The following is a 14,674-nucleotide window of genomic DNA, read 5'->3' on the forward strand; positions in this document are numbered from 1 at the left end:
AACATGGCAACAAGAGGAATGCTAATAGAACTCAGTGGACAAGTGGATTGCGATGTGGAAAACAACACACACCACAGAACATTCCAGAAGGCTGAAAGAGCTAAATATTGTAAAGGGATCCCAGAAAAGAAAGAGTGGAGAAGGGAACTGTTTGTCCCAGTTCTAGGGAACAGCATGGATTCTTTCTAGGTATCTGCCCCACACACGGAATCATCCTTCCCTGAGGGTGCTTCTAAGATCTGGTCCCCTGGCCATAAAGGACTGGGTCACGCTGGATACTGCGTTGGTTTTCTAAATCTGCCACCACAAAATGCCAAAACTCACATTGCTTTAGGCACGGACACTGCTGCTTTCGACCGTGGAGGCCAGAAACCTTTCAGGCAAACCTGAAAGCGAGGATCATGTACCCCCAGAGCTCCTAGGTAAGAACCTTCCTGCCCCTTCCAGCTTCAGCATCTCAAACACTGTATCCTTGCAGGGCCGTTTTCCCATCTGCATCTGTGTTCCGGTTTTCCTCTCCCTCACATGGACACTAGACCTAGCGTGGTGTGTCCTCGTTACATCTGCAATGACCTTTTCCAAGAAAGGTCATGTTCTGCGCTGGGAGGTGGTGTCTTTTTAGGGAGGACTACTTTACGCCCTATCGGATACCTTGTACAAATAGTCCCAGAGTGACTTCTTCTCCTGGGACTTTGGCTCTGAGGATGAGATTCTAGTCTTAAAGGGAAGTTGAAGGCCAGCCCTCTGACAGCTCGTGGACTAAACAGAAGAGAACATGGATTTGCCAAGAGAATGGAGCTGAGTGAGGCCTATGGGGAGGCAGAGATGGAAGGTGGAACGAGGAGCCCCTGGAGCAGCTTCCTCCAAGCTGCCTTTCTGTGGCTCTGCTGCTTTTCTACCGTGGGTCCCTGAGGTGCCCTGTGTGTTCACAGAAGGCCTGTTTCCTTTGCTCTGGTGTTGTAAATAAAATTGGTGTTAGCAGATGGGAAGAGAAGAAGGAGGAGGACTCCATGATGGGTTAGTGTGGAGAAAAAAACCACATGGACCAAGAGGAAGGACTCCAATAATGGCGTGAAAAGGCCCAGATGAAGAATAAAAGCAAGTATTTATAAGATTATGGATGGAAGGTAGCCCACATGAGGAAGGTTAAGGAGGATGGCATTGGATGGGGGCTGAGAGGTGGATGGTGAGGATTCTGAGACAGAGTAGGTGAAATATCTGCCCGGGATAATCTCAGGGCTGATAATAAATGTTATATAGCCCAACACATTTTTAATTACAACACTCAAGGAAGCTCAACTTGGTTCCTCTTGCTTATAAACAAAAATATTTTTTTAAAAACACTAGAAACAAACAAAAGGCCTGTGATTACTCCCATTGGATGTTCCAGTACTTTTTCATGGACTTCATGCAAAAGATACCCAAAGCTTTTGCCTCACAGCTTGGGAGGGCAGAATTCTGACACACACGGGTCTCATGGGGCAGAAATCAATGTGTCAACAGGGCTACTGTCCTTTCTGGAATCCTGACTACACGGCAGAATCTGAGTCCTTGTCTATTCAGTTTCCGGAGGCACCTGCGTTCCTTAGCTGGTAGCACCTCCTCCATCCTCAGAGCCAGCGCTGGTGGCCTGGGTCCTTGTAGTCCTCTGGCTCCGCAGCTAAGAGAAGTTTAAAGTTTTCCATTGTTAAAGGCTCATATAATTAGCTTGGGCCCATGTGTATAACCCGGTCCTTTCGCTCTCCGAATCTCAGCTACTCTTCATCCCACTGACAGGTCCCTTTTTCCGTGGTTGGCTGTGTGTGGTAGGTGGAGATTTTTAGGATTATTTTGTCAAGCCTATGAATACAATGAAACATATCAAGAGCATTTGTCATGAGCTGGAAGGCCAATGGTTTACTGTTTACTGTTCATCCCGACAGAACTGCTTCCCTCATTGAACTGCTCAGTCTGAAGCTCTTTCTGAGGAACACAGGGCCAGCATCGTCAGATTCCAGGACCTTTATTTAGCTGCCTTCGCAGAGCTGAAGTTTCAGAAAGACATTAAATGAAGGCATATTCCCAAACAGCCTGATTAGAGGCAGGGAAAAATGGAAAAGAATGGGATGAGATTTGTACCCCTACCGTGATGTGAATAGTTTAGCTGTCACTCAGCATAGAACCACCTGGGAAAGAAACTGACTGGCTTTTTGGCCACCTTATTGGGTTCTTACACTTATCACCCTTCTCCACCCCAATCCTTTCCAACACCCCAACACTGGGTGAGAGAGAGGGCTTAGAGGGGAGAAGGGTAGCCGTCCTTGGACTACTTCCTGCCGATTAGGGCCCTCAAGTTCTTGGGCAGCGTTGATCTTCATGTCGTCTCCTTGTCTTCTCCTGTCTTTGCATAGGGCCGCCTGACAAACCACAGCAAACAGCAACCAACCAGCAAAGGCCCAACCACAGCAGCCCCACCTTAGCACTTCCACAGCCTCAGAAAAGCTCCCAGAATTCCAGACATCACACGTTGCAGCTGACAGAACCGTGGCCCTCCCCTTCACTGGTCTCTGCTCTGCCGCCTGAGCACTAGCACGCATGTGCGTGCACGCCCCGGCCCTCCTAAGTCCCTGGAATTGTGAAACAAATGAACTCCCGTCTTCCTCCAGCTGCGTTTGTCTCAGTCTTTTGTCACAGCCACAAGAAAGGAAGTTTAAGACATTCACTAACAAATTGCGTTTATCAGGATGAAATCACTGAAGGGAAGCAATTTGCACAGAAATTAAAATCTAATCCCAGCAAATCTCCACACTGAGGATACAGGATTTCAAAGGCATCTTCAGCTACATAGTGAGTTTGAGGCTAGCCTGGGCTACCTGAGACCTTGCCTTAAAAAACAAACAAGAGATGGAAAACATCCTCTGAGCTAAATCTGGAGGGGGATCTTCATCACGGCTGAGTGGGCCGAGAACACGGTGTTGACTCGGCAAACACAACCGGCCAGGTGTCCTTGGAGCACTAGGGAGCCACCAGGACAAGCCTCGCCCTGTTAACTTCATACTCAGCCAGAGGAGACAGATTTATTCAGCCCTGTGTCACAGCTCACGACACACCGCAAAGCTAGAGATGGAGGCTCTGAACAGGACCATCGAGGCTAAGAATGCACTGAAGGGCACTATTCTTCACGAGGAAACGCTGGTGAGCCCAGCAGCTGGAAGGCTGAGGCTGGAGGAAAACAGTCTGAAGCTGGCCTAGCTCAGGGTAGCGGATGCCAGGCCAGCCAGGACTACCACAGTGAGGCCCTAGTCTTCACAAACGCCGAGAGGAAAGCTTGCTGATTGCTTGCCTCCACACATGCCTGGTGACCTGCAAGCTGTACCAGCCACTTTGCTCTCTCCTTTCCTGATGTCAGAACCCAGCTTCTCTGGGCTTCCACACAGCAAAGACCAATGGTGTGGAGGAAGCCACCAGACCCTCCACACCAGGCTGGGTGTGCTACAGCATCCAGCCCTGTGGCCTCAGCAACTGCGAGAGCGCGCGCACACACACACACACACACACACACACACACACACGTGCACACAAAATTTAAAAAGATGTTTCAGCAGCTAAGATCATTTCCTTGCTCTTCCATAGGACCAGAGTTTGATTCCAGGACCAGCACGGAACGGCTCACAACCATCTGTAGCTGTGGCTTCAGGGCATCTACCTGATGCTCTCTTCTGGCTTTCAAAGGTATCAGTGAGCATTTCCACAGACATACACATAGAAATAAATAATAAAATACGTGTTTATTTATCATGTGGCCTTTTGTTTTTTGAGACAGGGTTTCTCTGTGTAGCCCTGGCTGTCCTGGAATTCGCTCTGTAGACCAGGCTGGCCTCCCGCCGGCCTCTGCCTCCACGGGCTGGGATTAAAGACATGTGCCACCACTGCCCAGTTTGCTTTGTGTCTTTTTAAAATGCCTCTGTTTGCCATGTGCTCGTGGGTGGCCACAGAAGCCTGAAGAGCTCCCTGGATGCCTTGGGGTCGGAGCTACAGGCATTTCCAGGACAAAGCGAGGTGCTCCAGGAGAGCAGCGGTGCTCTCAACCGTGGACTCACCTCTCCGTCCCCCACACATGTTCAGTTAAAAGAGGAAGACAGGCGCAGTGTTGGTGGCACAGTTGAGTGGCACACGAGTGTTCAGGCATCTGGGCACCTTTCCAGCACTGGAAGAGAAACAGCAGCAGCAAGAAAGACACCTCAACTGTGTCATCACCCAAGACATATGGGTGTTGCCCTTTCCTAGCCACACCCTTCTCTCCCTGCCATCACCAACCCCCGGCACCCACTAATCTGTTCTCCATCTCTGTAATTACGCTATTCCACAATGATGCAGAAACGGAACAAGCGGGAAGCCAGCCCGAGCCCTGTGAGACTTGCTTTACCCTCTATAGTTTCCTTACCATCCACCCAAGCTGTTGCTTGTATCAATAATATTGTCCTTTTAGGTTCTGAGAGCTACATCGTAAGGACAGACAAATCCCAGCTCACTTAGCCATTCATCCATTACAGGGTACTTGGCTGGTTTCCAGTTTGAAGCTATTACGAACAAAATTGCTATGAACCTTTGTATACAAGTTCCTGCATGAAAATAAATCTTCATATCACTTGGATAAATGCCCAGGAGTATATTGGGCATTTTTGTTTGTTTGTGTGATTTGATTTGGGGAGCAGACACGCTGTTTTCCAGACAGTATCCTGTTATCTATATATCATGTGAGGGACCCAGTTGCCCTGCAGCTTTGCTAGCATTTGGTGCTAAACACGAGGGTGTGTGTGTGTGTGTGCGTGTGTGTTGGGAAACCCAGGGCCTCATATATGCAAAGCAGACACTCTACACATGTTGATAAGTGTGTGCTGGTGCCTTCATTTGCGCTTCCCTAATTGCTACTGGTGATGAATTTTGTATATCTGCCATCTAGAAGTTCTTAATCTCCCTCACCCTTTCTTCTGCTCTTCTCTCCCCCTTACTTCCCCCTCCTTCCTCTACCCCGTTAGGATCTTGCTGTGTTGGCCAGGCTGCGTTTCTGAGATGGTCCTCATCCTCCCAAGTGACTTGGACCTCACAGCTCACCTTCACGCCCGCCTGCTACTTACTCTCTTGCACCAATGTGCTTCTTTGAATTTGTAATTGAGTTGTTTCATTCTGTTGTGATTTTGTCTTGTTTTATTGTCTGATAAGGACCCACACTAGCCTCAGAATTGATGTAAGGCCAAGGATAACCTTGAATGATCTTCCTTTCTAAACCTCCTGAGGCCTGGGATTTCACATGGATATCTACTCTGTTTTAGAACTGCTGGCCTTAAAAAAAAATTTCCACTTTGGTTTTGTTTTTTAAGACAGGTTTTCTCTGTGTAGCCCTGTCTGTCCAGGAATTCACTCTGAAGACCAGGCTGACCTTGAACTCACAGAGATCTGCCTGCCTCTAATTGCTGGACTTTTTAGTGTCATTTTGTAAGTTCTTTATATGTAGCTCAAATACAAGGCTTTATTGAACATGTATTGTGTAAATATTTCCTCCTAGAATATAATTTGTCTTCTCATTTGGGTTTTTTGTTTTGTTGTCGTTACTTTGTAGGTTTTTGGTTTGTTTGTTTTTGTTGTTACTTTGTTTGTTTTTGTTTATTGTTTTTAAGACAGGGTTTCTCTATGTAAGCCTGGCCATCCTCAAACTTGCTCTCTGTAAATCAGGCTTCAAGTTCAGAATCCACCTGCCTCTGCCTCCTAAGAGCTGTGATTTATTTTTTTTAATTTTTAGTTTTTTTAAGAGCTGTGATGTAAAGTGTGTGTCACTATGCCTGATTTAAGTCAGAGGAGGTCCCAGTGCTGAGAGGAGAAATGTGCACAATCTTTATTCCTAACCCAGAAGCCATTCACTGATAACCACTCATAAAGAAAAAATTAGTTTCCTCCAACGGAGTCTCCTGGGTATTCAAACCACATTTAAGGGCAGGCCCCAGGCACTGCAGGAGATAATCAACACAAATGAACTCAATGTTGTTCTTAAAGGCTTTTTGCTTTGTTTTGTCTCATAATGAATCCTTTTTCCCACCTTACAGTTCTTTTGATATATATTATGGTTTCTGATTTTGTGTCTTTATGGGATTTCTGTGTGTGCTAATGTGTATCTCTGTGCCAATATGTGTTTCTTGTGCTTTTTCTTTGACTCCCTTTCTCCTATTTCTTTGTTTGTTTTGTTCTATTCAGATTTACCTGTTTTTATTTTATCATATTTTCTTTTAGATGTGTTTCTTTTCTAATGACAGAGGGGACAAGAAAGGAAGTGGATTTGGGAGGGTGGGGAAGTGGGAAGGAGCTGGGAGGACTCTGGCAAGAGGAAACCACAATCAAAATACATTGTTTGAAAAAAAAACATTTTCTCTTTTTTGGTTTTTCGAGACAAGATTTCTCTTGGCTATCCAGGAATTAGTTTTGTAGACCAGGCTAGCCTCGAACTCAAAGCGATCCACCTGCCGGGATTAAAGGCATGTGCCACCACTGTCTGGCCTACCAAAAATCTATTTTTAATAATAATAATAAGAAGAACTCTGCCAGTAAAAGTCCTAAATATTTTCTTTTATGTTCCTTTTTAAAAGTTTTGTAGGTTCTACAAGCCACAGAGAAAGAGGATCCAGGCAGTCCTGTTGAGACTTGATAGGTTATGGTCAGAGAGTTGGGGAGGAGAATTCTCTCCCTTTCAGTGGACTAGGGGAGATGGGGGGAAGGAAGGGGAGAACCCGGAGAAGATGAGGGAAGGGGCTACAATCAGGATATAAACTGAATAAATTGTAAAAAATAAAAAATAAATTGGAAAAAAAGTTTTGTAGGGGCTGGAGAGATGGCTCAGAGGTTAAGAGCGATGGCTGTTCCTCCCAAGGGCCTGAGTTCAATTCTCAGCACCCACATGGTGGCTCCCAACCATCTATAATAAGATCGGGTGCCCTCTTCTGGTGTGAAGCCACACATGCAGTCAGAATATGACATACATAATAAATTAAATAAAATAAAAAGAAGTTGTTGCCAGGGGTGGTGGCACATGCCTGTGATTCCAGCACTGGGGAGGCAGAGGCAGGTAGATCACTGTGAGTTCAAGGCCAGCCTGAAGTGAGTCTGGGCTACATAACCAAGGCTACACAGAGAAACCCTGTCTTGAAAAACCAAAAAAAAAAAGGGGCTGGAGAGGTGGCTCAGAGGTTAAGAACACTGGCTGCTCTTCCAGAGATCCTGAGTTCAATTCCCAGCAACCACATGGTGGCTCACAACAATCTATAGTGAGATCTTGTGCCCTCTTTGGCGTGCAGGTGTACATGCAGACAGAATAAATATAGACATATTTATTGTATAGACAATAAATAAATCATAAGAAAAAAAGTAGTTTTGTACTGGATGGATGGCTCAGCGTTTAAGAGAGTCCTTACTTCTGCAGAAGACCAGGTTCGGTGTCCAGCACCCACAAAACATGGCTCAAGATCACCTGTAACTCTGGTTCCAGGAGACCGAGCACCCCGGCCTCTGTGGGCTGCTGCAAAGATGCGATTCACGTGAACTCAGGGGCACACCCACCTATCCATAAAAAAATAAATAAATAAAGCCTGAAATGTTTGGTGGTTTTAAATTTTCATTTAAATCTATGGTTCTTTTGGAATTAATTTTTGTTTGAGCTATGATAGTTAGGTCCAGTTTCTTATCCTTTGACCTCTGGGTGCCTATTGTCAGAGCAATCATTTTTTGATAAGATCTTCCTTCCACCACTGCTCTTGCTACTTCATAAAAACAAACAAACAAAGAAGAAAACAAAACAAAGTGGAAGGCTGGAGAGACGAGTCCACTGATTAAGAGCACTGGTTGCTCTTCCAGAGGACCCAGCCTTGATTATCAGCCCGCACAAGGCAGCTCACAACTTACCTGCAACTCCAATCCCAAGGGATCCAAAGCCTCTTCTGACCTCCGCAGGCACCATGCAAAAGAAAGATACAGAAAAACAAACTGTGAAAAAATTAACCAGAGAGCAGCCAGATGTGGTGGCGCACGCCTTTGATCCCAGCGCTCTGGAGACGGAAGCAGAAGGAGCTCTGAGTTTGAGGCCAGCCTGGCCCACATAGCGAATTCCAGGCCAACGGACAGGAGGGGCCAGCAAGCTAGCCTATCAGGCAGCGGTGCTTGCTGTAAAGCTTGGGGGGGACCCAGGTGGGGAAGGCGAGACTGACTCCTGAAAGTTGTCCTCTGCCCTCCACACGTGAGCTGTGGCATGTGTGCATGCACACACACACACACACACACACACACACTCAGATTCTGTTGCACGGAGGTATTCATCTGCCTCCTGCCCACGCTGCATTGCCCGGTGCCTATTGTGTTCAGACAGGATCTCACTGGGTTGTCTTAGGACTTGTTACCAAAGATGTCCTTGAACTCAGCCCCTGATCTTCCTGCCTCCGCGCCCCACGTGCTGGGCTGGCGGGTTGTGCACCCCCAGGCTTTGTCAAGCCCTCTGCCCGTGAGCTGCAGTCCTCTTCCTGCACTGTCCTGATGATTTATTTGTATTAATTTTTATTGTGCATTTTGTCAGAGATAGACCACATTCAAAACACAGCAGCCTGCCCGGGAACAGTGCAACTTCATTCTTTTGCATACGCCTATTCAGCACTATTTGCTGAAAAGACTCTTTTCTCATTAACTGGTGTCAGTGCCGTTGTTAAAACAAAGTGACAAAGCAGGTCGCACAGCACACACCCCCAATGCCAGCATCGGGGAGGAAGAGGCAAGCAGATCTCTGTGGGTTTAAAGGCGCCTAGTTTACATGGAGAGCCAACCCCGATGGATGTACATTGAGAGCCTGTCTCAAAACAACCCCCAAAAAAACCTTAAAGAAAAACAACTGGCTATAGATAAAAATAAACCATAAAGAAATGGTTTTATTTTTAAGCTTTTTGTTCTAGTCCGTCTTATTCTAATACTTTTTTTTCCCTTCATTTGTTTAGTTTGGTTTGGTTTTTCAGGATAGGATTGCGCTGTGTAGGCCTGGCTGTCCTAAAACTTGCTGAGATCCACCTGCCTCTGCCTCTCAAGTGCTGAGATTAAAGGCATGCGCCACCACCACCCAGCCTGATACCACTTACAAACAAACAAACCCATTTACTTATTTTGGGCTAGAGAAGTGGCTCAGTGGTCAGGAGTGGCTTCTCCTCTCCAGGGGCCTGAGTTCTGTTCTCAGCCACACAGTGGCTCAATACTGCCTGTAACTCTAGTTCCAGTGAATTCGTGTTTCTCTCTGGTCTCTGAAGCACCAGGAATGTCCACGGTACACAAAACACACACAGGCAAAAGCCCGGACATGTAAAATTCAGAAACAATTGTAAAAAGATGTATTTGCATTTACTATTTTAGGTGTGTGAGAATTTGCCTGGATGTGTGCGGGCGCCATGTGTCCAAGGACTTCGCACGAGGGACTCACGTCCCCCGGGGGCTGCAGTTCAGGGAGGTTGTTAGCCACCAGGTGCGCTAACTCTTGAGCTACCTGCACCCTCCGTCTCCATTTTAACCAGAAGAGCTTTGTAGCACACTTCGGTGGCATGTTTTCAAGTTGAGAAGGGCGAACCCCCCAATCTGGCTGCTCGGAGCCCCTCAAAAGTCAATGAGGATTTGAAGTCTGGCTTTTCTGTCTCTGTGAAAGACGCTGTTGGGTTTTAGTCAGTTACTTTTCAGTACTGGGGATTCTGGGCAGAGCCTTCGAGGTGCCAGGAAGCACCACCGAGCTACATCTGTCGACCTTAAGGAGCGTTTAGATCTTTTAAGATAAAGTCTTTCCCTCGGCCTGAAGTTACTCCGGAGCCCAGGCAGACCTTGTCCTCATGCTCCTCACACCTTGGTCCCCTGCGGAGCTGACATCCTGCGGCCCACACTGGGAAGGCTGTTGGCTTTCGACAAGGGAGAATGTCAAATCTGCACCTCAGTTTATGTAGTGTTAACACCGTAACCATGTTGACATTTCCCAGGCTCAACACGGATCTAAGGCTCTTTTAATTCCTTTCACTGGCATTTTAGGTTTTTCAATACTTATTTTGTGTGTGTGCATGCATGTCAGAGTGTATATGTGTATATCATGTGTGTGTCATAGCTCAAGGGAATCAGACGAATGCACTGACTTTTCTGGAACTGGAATTTCACCATGTGGGTGCTGGGATTGAACATGGGTCTCTGCCAAACTGCTGAGGTAGCTCTCTCAGCAAGTTCTCCATTTTGTGGTTTTGTATGCACAGGTCTTTCACTTTCCTTGGTCAGGATTACTCAAAAGTATTTAATTCTTTTTAAAATTAATTTTATGTAGGAGAGTGCTATCTGCATGTACACATGCAGGCCAGAAGAGGGCACCAGATCTCACTATAGAGGGTTGTGAACCACGGTGTGGGTGCTGGGAATTGAACTCCGGACTTTAGGAGGAGCAGACCATGCTCTTAACCTTGAGCCATCTCTCCAGCCCCAAAGTATTTGGTTCAAATGGAATTGCTGTCTTAAATTCCTTTTAGGGTTGTCTATTGCTGCTTTATGGAAACATAACTGACCATTTCTTTGTTTTTGGAAAGGCACAAAGGGAGCTGCGACTGGGGCTCAGTTACGCTGCTAAGGCCTGAGGCTGCTTCCTCCGCCCGGGTTCATTTCACTTTTCCTTTGCTCAGTGCTCTCATTTGAAAAACAAGAAACACTAGGAGCCAGAGACCCGGAGACTGCAGCCATTATGCTGCAGGGTCTGGCCAGTGCAGCAACTGAGCTGTGAGGAGGCCCCACGGTCCCAGGATGCCCACAGAGATATGATAGACACTTTCCTGTCAGCCCTCCCGAGCGAAGGGCCCAAAGGCAAATCCCACAAGTCAACAGTGATTATGTGACCTCAGAATGCCAAGATATTTGAAGAGAATGACTCAGAAATCAAGAAGCTACATGTAGCAAATCGAGTCCTGTAATGCCTAGTTGCCCCGAGGAGGCGTCTCACGGCCCCTGACAACGGAATTGTGCCAGGACACGCAGACGTGCTAAGACTCTGGAGCTGGCATCCTAGCCAACCAGGGGCCGGAAGGCACACATGCTGTTGTGCCTACCCCAGACTTTGGCAGTCTTGGCCGTCTGCAGGAAGGGATGGGCCGGCTTAGACAGACTGAGGGCCCCAAGGACCGCCGAAGTCTCCTCCTTCGTCCTCCATGAGCACCGCCTTTTCCACGGCCGCTTTCCGCTTCCTTCCGCCTAGCACGCTGCTCTTTGCCGGGCGTGAGAACTCGGTCCCGGAGCCGTGGACACACAGCACTGCCTTCCCACTCTCGTTTGTTAGGCCCGCAGAGTCCCCAAATGAACGAACTCTGAAGTCTGGGGAATAGAATCGCTCACACCCAGAATGGCTGAGAAAGGAAGCATCTTTCACCTCTCCCTGTAGAGAAGGACGTTCTGGCTCAGAGGACATGTCAAGCGCTTTAAAAAGAGAAAGCCTCTATTATTTAATGTGTATGACTGTTTTGCCCACGTGTGGGTCTGTGTGCCACCTGTGCCTGGAGAGGCCGGAAAAGGGGGTTTGACCCCTGGGACTGGAGTTGCAGACGGCTATGTGGCTCTGGGGAGTGCCGGGAACTGAACACCTGTCCTCTAGAAGGACAGCCAGCACTCTGCTGAACCACCTTCCCACCCGTCCTTAAGCTCTGCTCAATTCCTTCCTCTAGCTGCGCCTGCAATCCAGCACTCAGGAGGCTGAGACAGGGGAATTGCCAACAGTTCAAGGCCAATCAGGGCCAACTAGCAAGACTATCAATAACAACCCAAAAAGATTTCCAGTGTAAAGGGAAACCATCTTCCTGTGGTTTGAGACAGGGTTTCTCTGTGTCTTCCAGGCTGGCCTTGAACGCACAGAGATCTGCCTGCCTCTGCCTGCTGAGTGCTGGGATCAAAGGCGTACGCCACCACTGCCCAGGCTCACCTCTAACTCATTATAAAGTCTAGGATGACTTTGAACTGCTGACCTTCCCACCTTCACTTCTGGTATTGGTATCACAGGTCTGTGCCACCTTGCTTAACCATGGGTATTTTTATGGTGTGGGAGGGGGTGAAGAGGGACATCTGCAGAGGCCAGGAGGTGTTTAATCCACTGGCCTGCCTGACATTTTAATGCAGAGACAGGGGCGTGTAATGTATGGATACTGAGTATTCCACAAGGAAATGCCACCAGCGTCAAAGCTGCCATGGTGCTGGGTGTGCCAGCTCACGCCTTTGATCCCAGCACTTGGGAGGCAGAGGCAGGCAGATCTAATGAGTTCGAGGCCAGCCTGGTCTAAGCAGCAAGTTCAGGCCATGCAGAGATACACAGTAAAAGCCTGTCCCCAAACCAAAATAACCCACGTAACAACCAGCCGGAAAAGAAGTGGGGGAAATTCAGGGAGTGTGGATGTGATTTAGGCTTTGGGGCAGCTTTCTGTGCAGCACAGACAGGATGGGCTATGACAGCTGCTTCATTTCATCCCAGAATAAAAGAGACCCTGGAGAGGATCATTATGCCTTAGATGATTTTTCCTGTGGGGATGTTATGTCCTGATGACACAGTCTATTTTACTTTTTCCATAAATCTCAAATGACTTCTTTCCAAGTGGCTCCTTGCTCCGGCTTCTTACCTTCATGCTCCCATCACATCACCTTGTTATGTAGGGATGATTAATATCGCTCCCCAGATCATCTGCACTTTTTATTACCAAGAGAAGTATTAACTTCTCTCCACGTGAAGCTTTTTATTAATAAGTTTCCCTGTTTGTCCTCAACTGCATCCGGTTCCCAGGCCAGGCCTGCCCTGGGTTGCTGTCATGGTTTCCCCATGTGCTGTCTGTTTCTCCGGTCCCTGCTGGCCACACCCCACTCCTCATACCGCTTTCTCTCTGCTGTGAACTCCCACGACACACTCAAGTAGTCTTCATGTTTAGCAGCTAATCATGTGATTAATATGTATATACCACTGAAATAACGGCTATGCAGATACAAAGAGTATAAGAAGATAAGGTCCCGGTACTGGAGGAGAAAATTCTGCTGCTTCACCATGAATGTGGATGACAGGCAGGCCTTGTCAGCACAGTAAAAAAAAACAAAACAAAACAAAAAAAACATCCAAGTTCTACAAGGATGCCATCCTCCCATCTCAGGGCACTTCTGTTGATAGTTTTAATTGTCAACTTGATACAGTCTGGAATCCTCTGGAAAGAGAGTCTCTGCCGCCGGTCAGTGTGTCTGGGTGTGTCTGTGGGGTCGTCTTGAGCACACTAATTGATAAAGGCAGCCCTGCCTGCCACGGTGTCCCTCACCGTGCAAGCACAGAGGTGAGGCGCACCAGTAACCAGCAAGGCACGCCCGGATTCTTTTCTCTGTGCTTTTGATTGTGGGTGCAACCAGCTGCTTTAATTTCCTGCCCAAATTTCTCCACAGGGGTGGACTGTGACCTGGAGGTGTGAGCCCAGAACGAGTCCCTTCTCTCTTAAAGCTGCGTAAGGGAGTAACAGGAATGAAACTGAAACACAAAGCAAGCCCTCATGACTTAAATCCCCCGTAGAACTCCGGGGACGAGGTGCCCAGGAAGGGCGCATCTGAAGATGAGTAGCTGATTTGCCCCGAAACAGCTGAGCTGACAGAGCCCACCTACTTCTGCGGGCTGGGCTGTGAGCTGCTGCGCTCTTCTCCCGTCTCAAGGGAAAGTTACTCAAGGTCTCCTCGCCTACCCTAGCTGGAGGCAGCTGTGGCTTAGAGTCTGCCTCAGTGGTGAGGAAAGCAAGCGGCGCCGGGCGGAACCACCGGAACTCCATGGAGCGGCCGACAACCAGGATCCATCCAAGATGGACTGGCTTCCTGCGGCCGAAGCCGAAGGTGCCCGGGAGAGAGCGGTGGAAATCAGGCCAGACTTGACACATTTGAGCGGTAAAGGCTGTTGGCATCTGTTCCCACAGGTAACGCCAGCTGCTCTGGGTGGCTCAGAGCTCATTTCCCCACATATCTAGAGATTTAATTTTTTTTTTTTTCTTTTTCTTTGAAGAAGCAGAAACCCCAAACCCGGGTTCGTCTCCACCAGGGCTCTAGGTTAAGCTGAGCGACCTAACAAGAAGCAGGAAAGGTTGGCGGGGACCTGGGTAGGGACGGAGTGAAAACTGGCGCCTGCCACGCTACGCCGGGAGGAAAGTCTCCCCTGAAAATCACCACGTCGAACGACGGAGGAGAACTCAAGTGTGGTCGGGCGCCTGGCGGCAGCTCTCGCACGACCTGCACGCACCCCCGTCCGCACGGCGCCTGTCGACGGCGGGGGAAGCTTCCTTCCGAACACCCGGATCCCGACCCTGCGGGCGCGTAGGCCGCCGGAGCTCGGCTCCTCCTCCCGGCCCCACTCGCCCCGCTCCCCCTCGCGCAGGCCCTCCCCCGGCCTCGGCGGAGGGGGCCGGGCTTGGCTGCTCCGGGCCGAGCATTCCAGAGAGCGGGGCAGCGCGAGCAACAAAGGAGCCGTCGGCGGGGAGAGCTGGGCGCGCGGAGGGGGCGGAGCCGGCCGCGTCCCGCACCCCGGCCGGCGCCTGGGCTCGGGCGAGGGGCTCGGGGGCTGCTGCGAGCGGCGGGAGCGGGGATGGCGCCGCGGGCCGGGACCCCGGAGGCC

General features: G+C 48.9%; 1 protein-coding gene across 1 annotated transcript in view; it reads left to right on the forward strand.

The window, feature by feature from the left end:
* The first annotated feature begins 13,871 nt into the window (after positions 1–13,871).
* Smo (smoothened, frizzled class receptor) overlaps positions 13,872–14,674 on the forward strand; it is a 22,526-nt gene continuing 21,723 nt past the window's right edge. The window contains exons 1-2 of the mRNA XM_055608148.1: positions 13,872–13,982; positions 14,167–14,671. Of these exons, the coding sequence (XP_055464123.1) occupies positions 13,872–13,982; positions 14,167–14,671 (616 nt within the window). The remainder of the gene's footprint in view (positions 13,983–14,166; positions 14,672–14,674) is intronic.

Source organism: Psammomys obesus, unplaced genomic scaffold (genome assembly GCF_907164565.1).
Source record: "Psammomys obesus unplaced genomic scaffold, mPsaObe1.curated_primary_1811, whole genome shotgun sequence".
Taxonomy (NCBI): domain Eukaryota; kingdom Metazoa; phylum Chordata; class Mammalia; order Rodentia; family Muridae; genus Psammomys; species Psammomys obesus.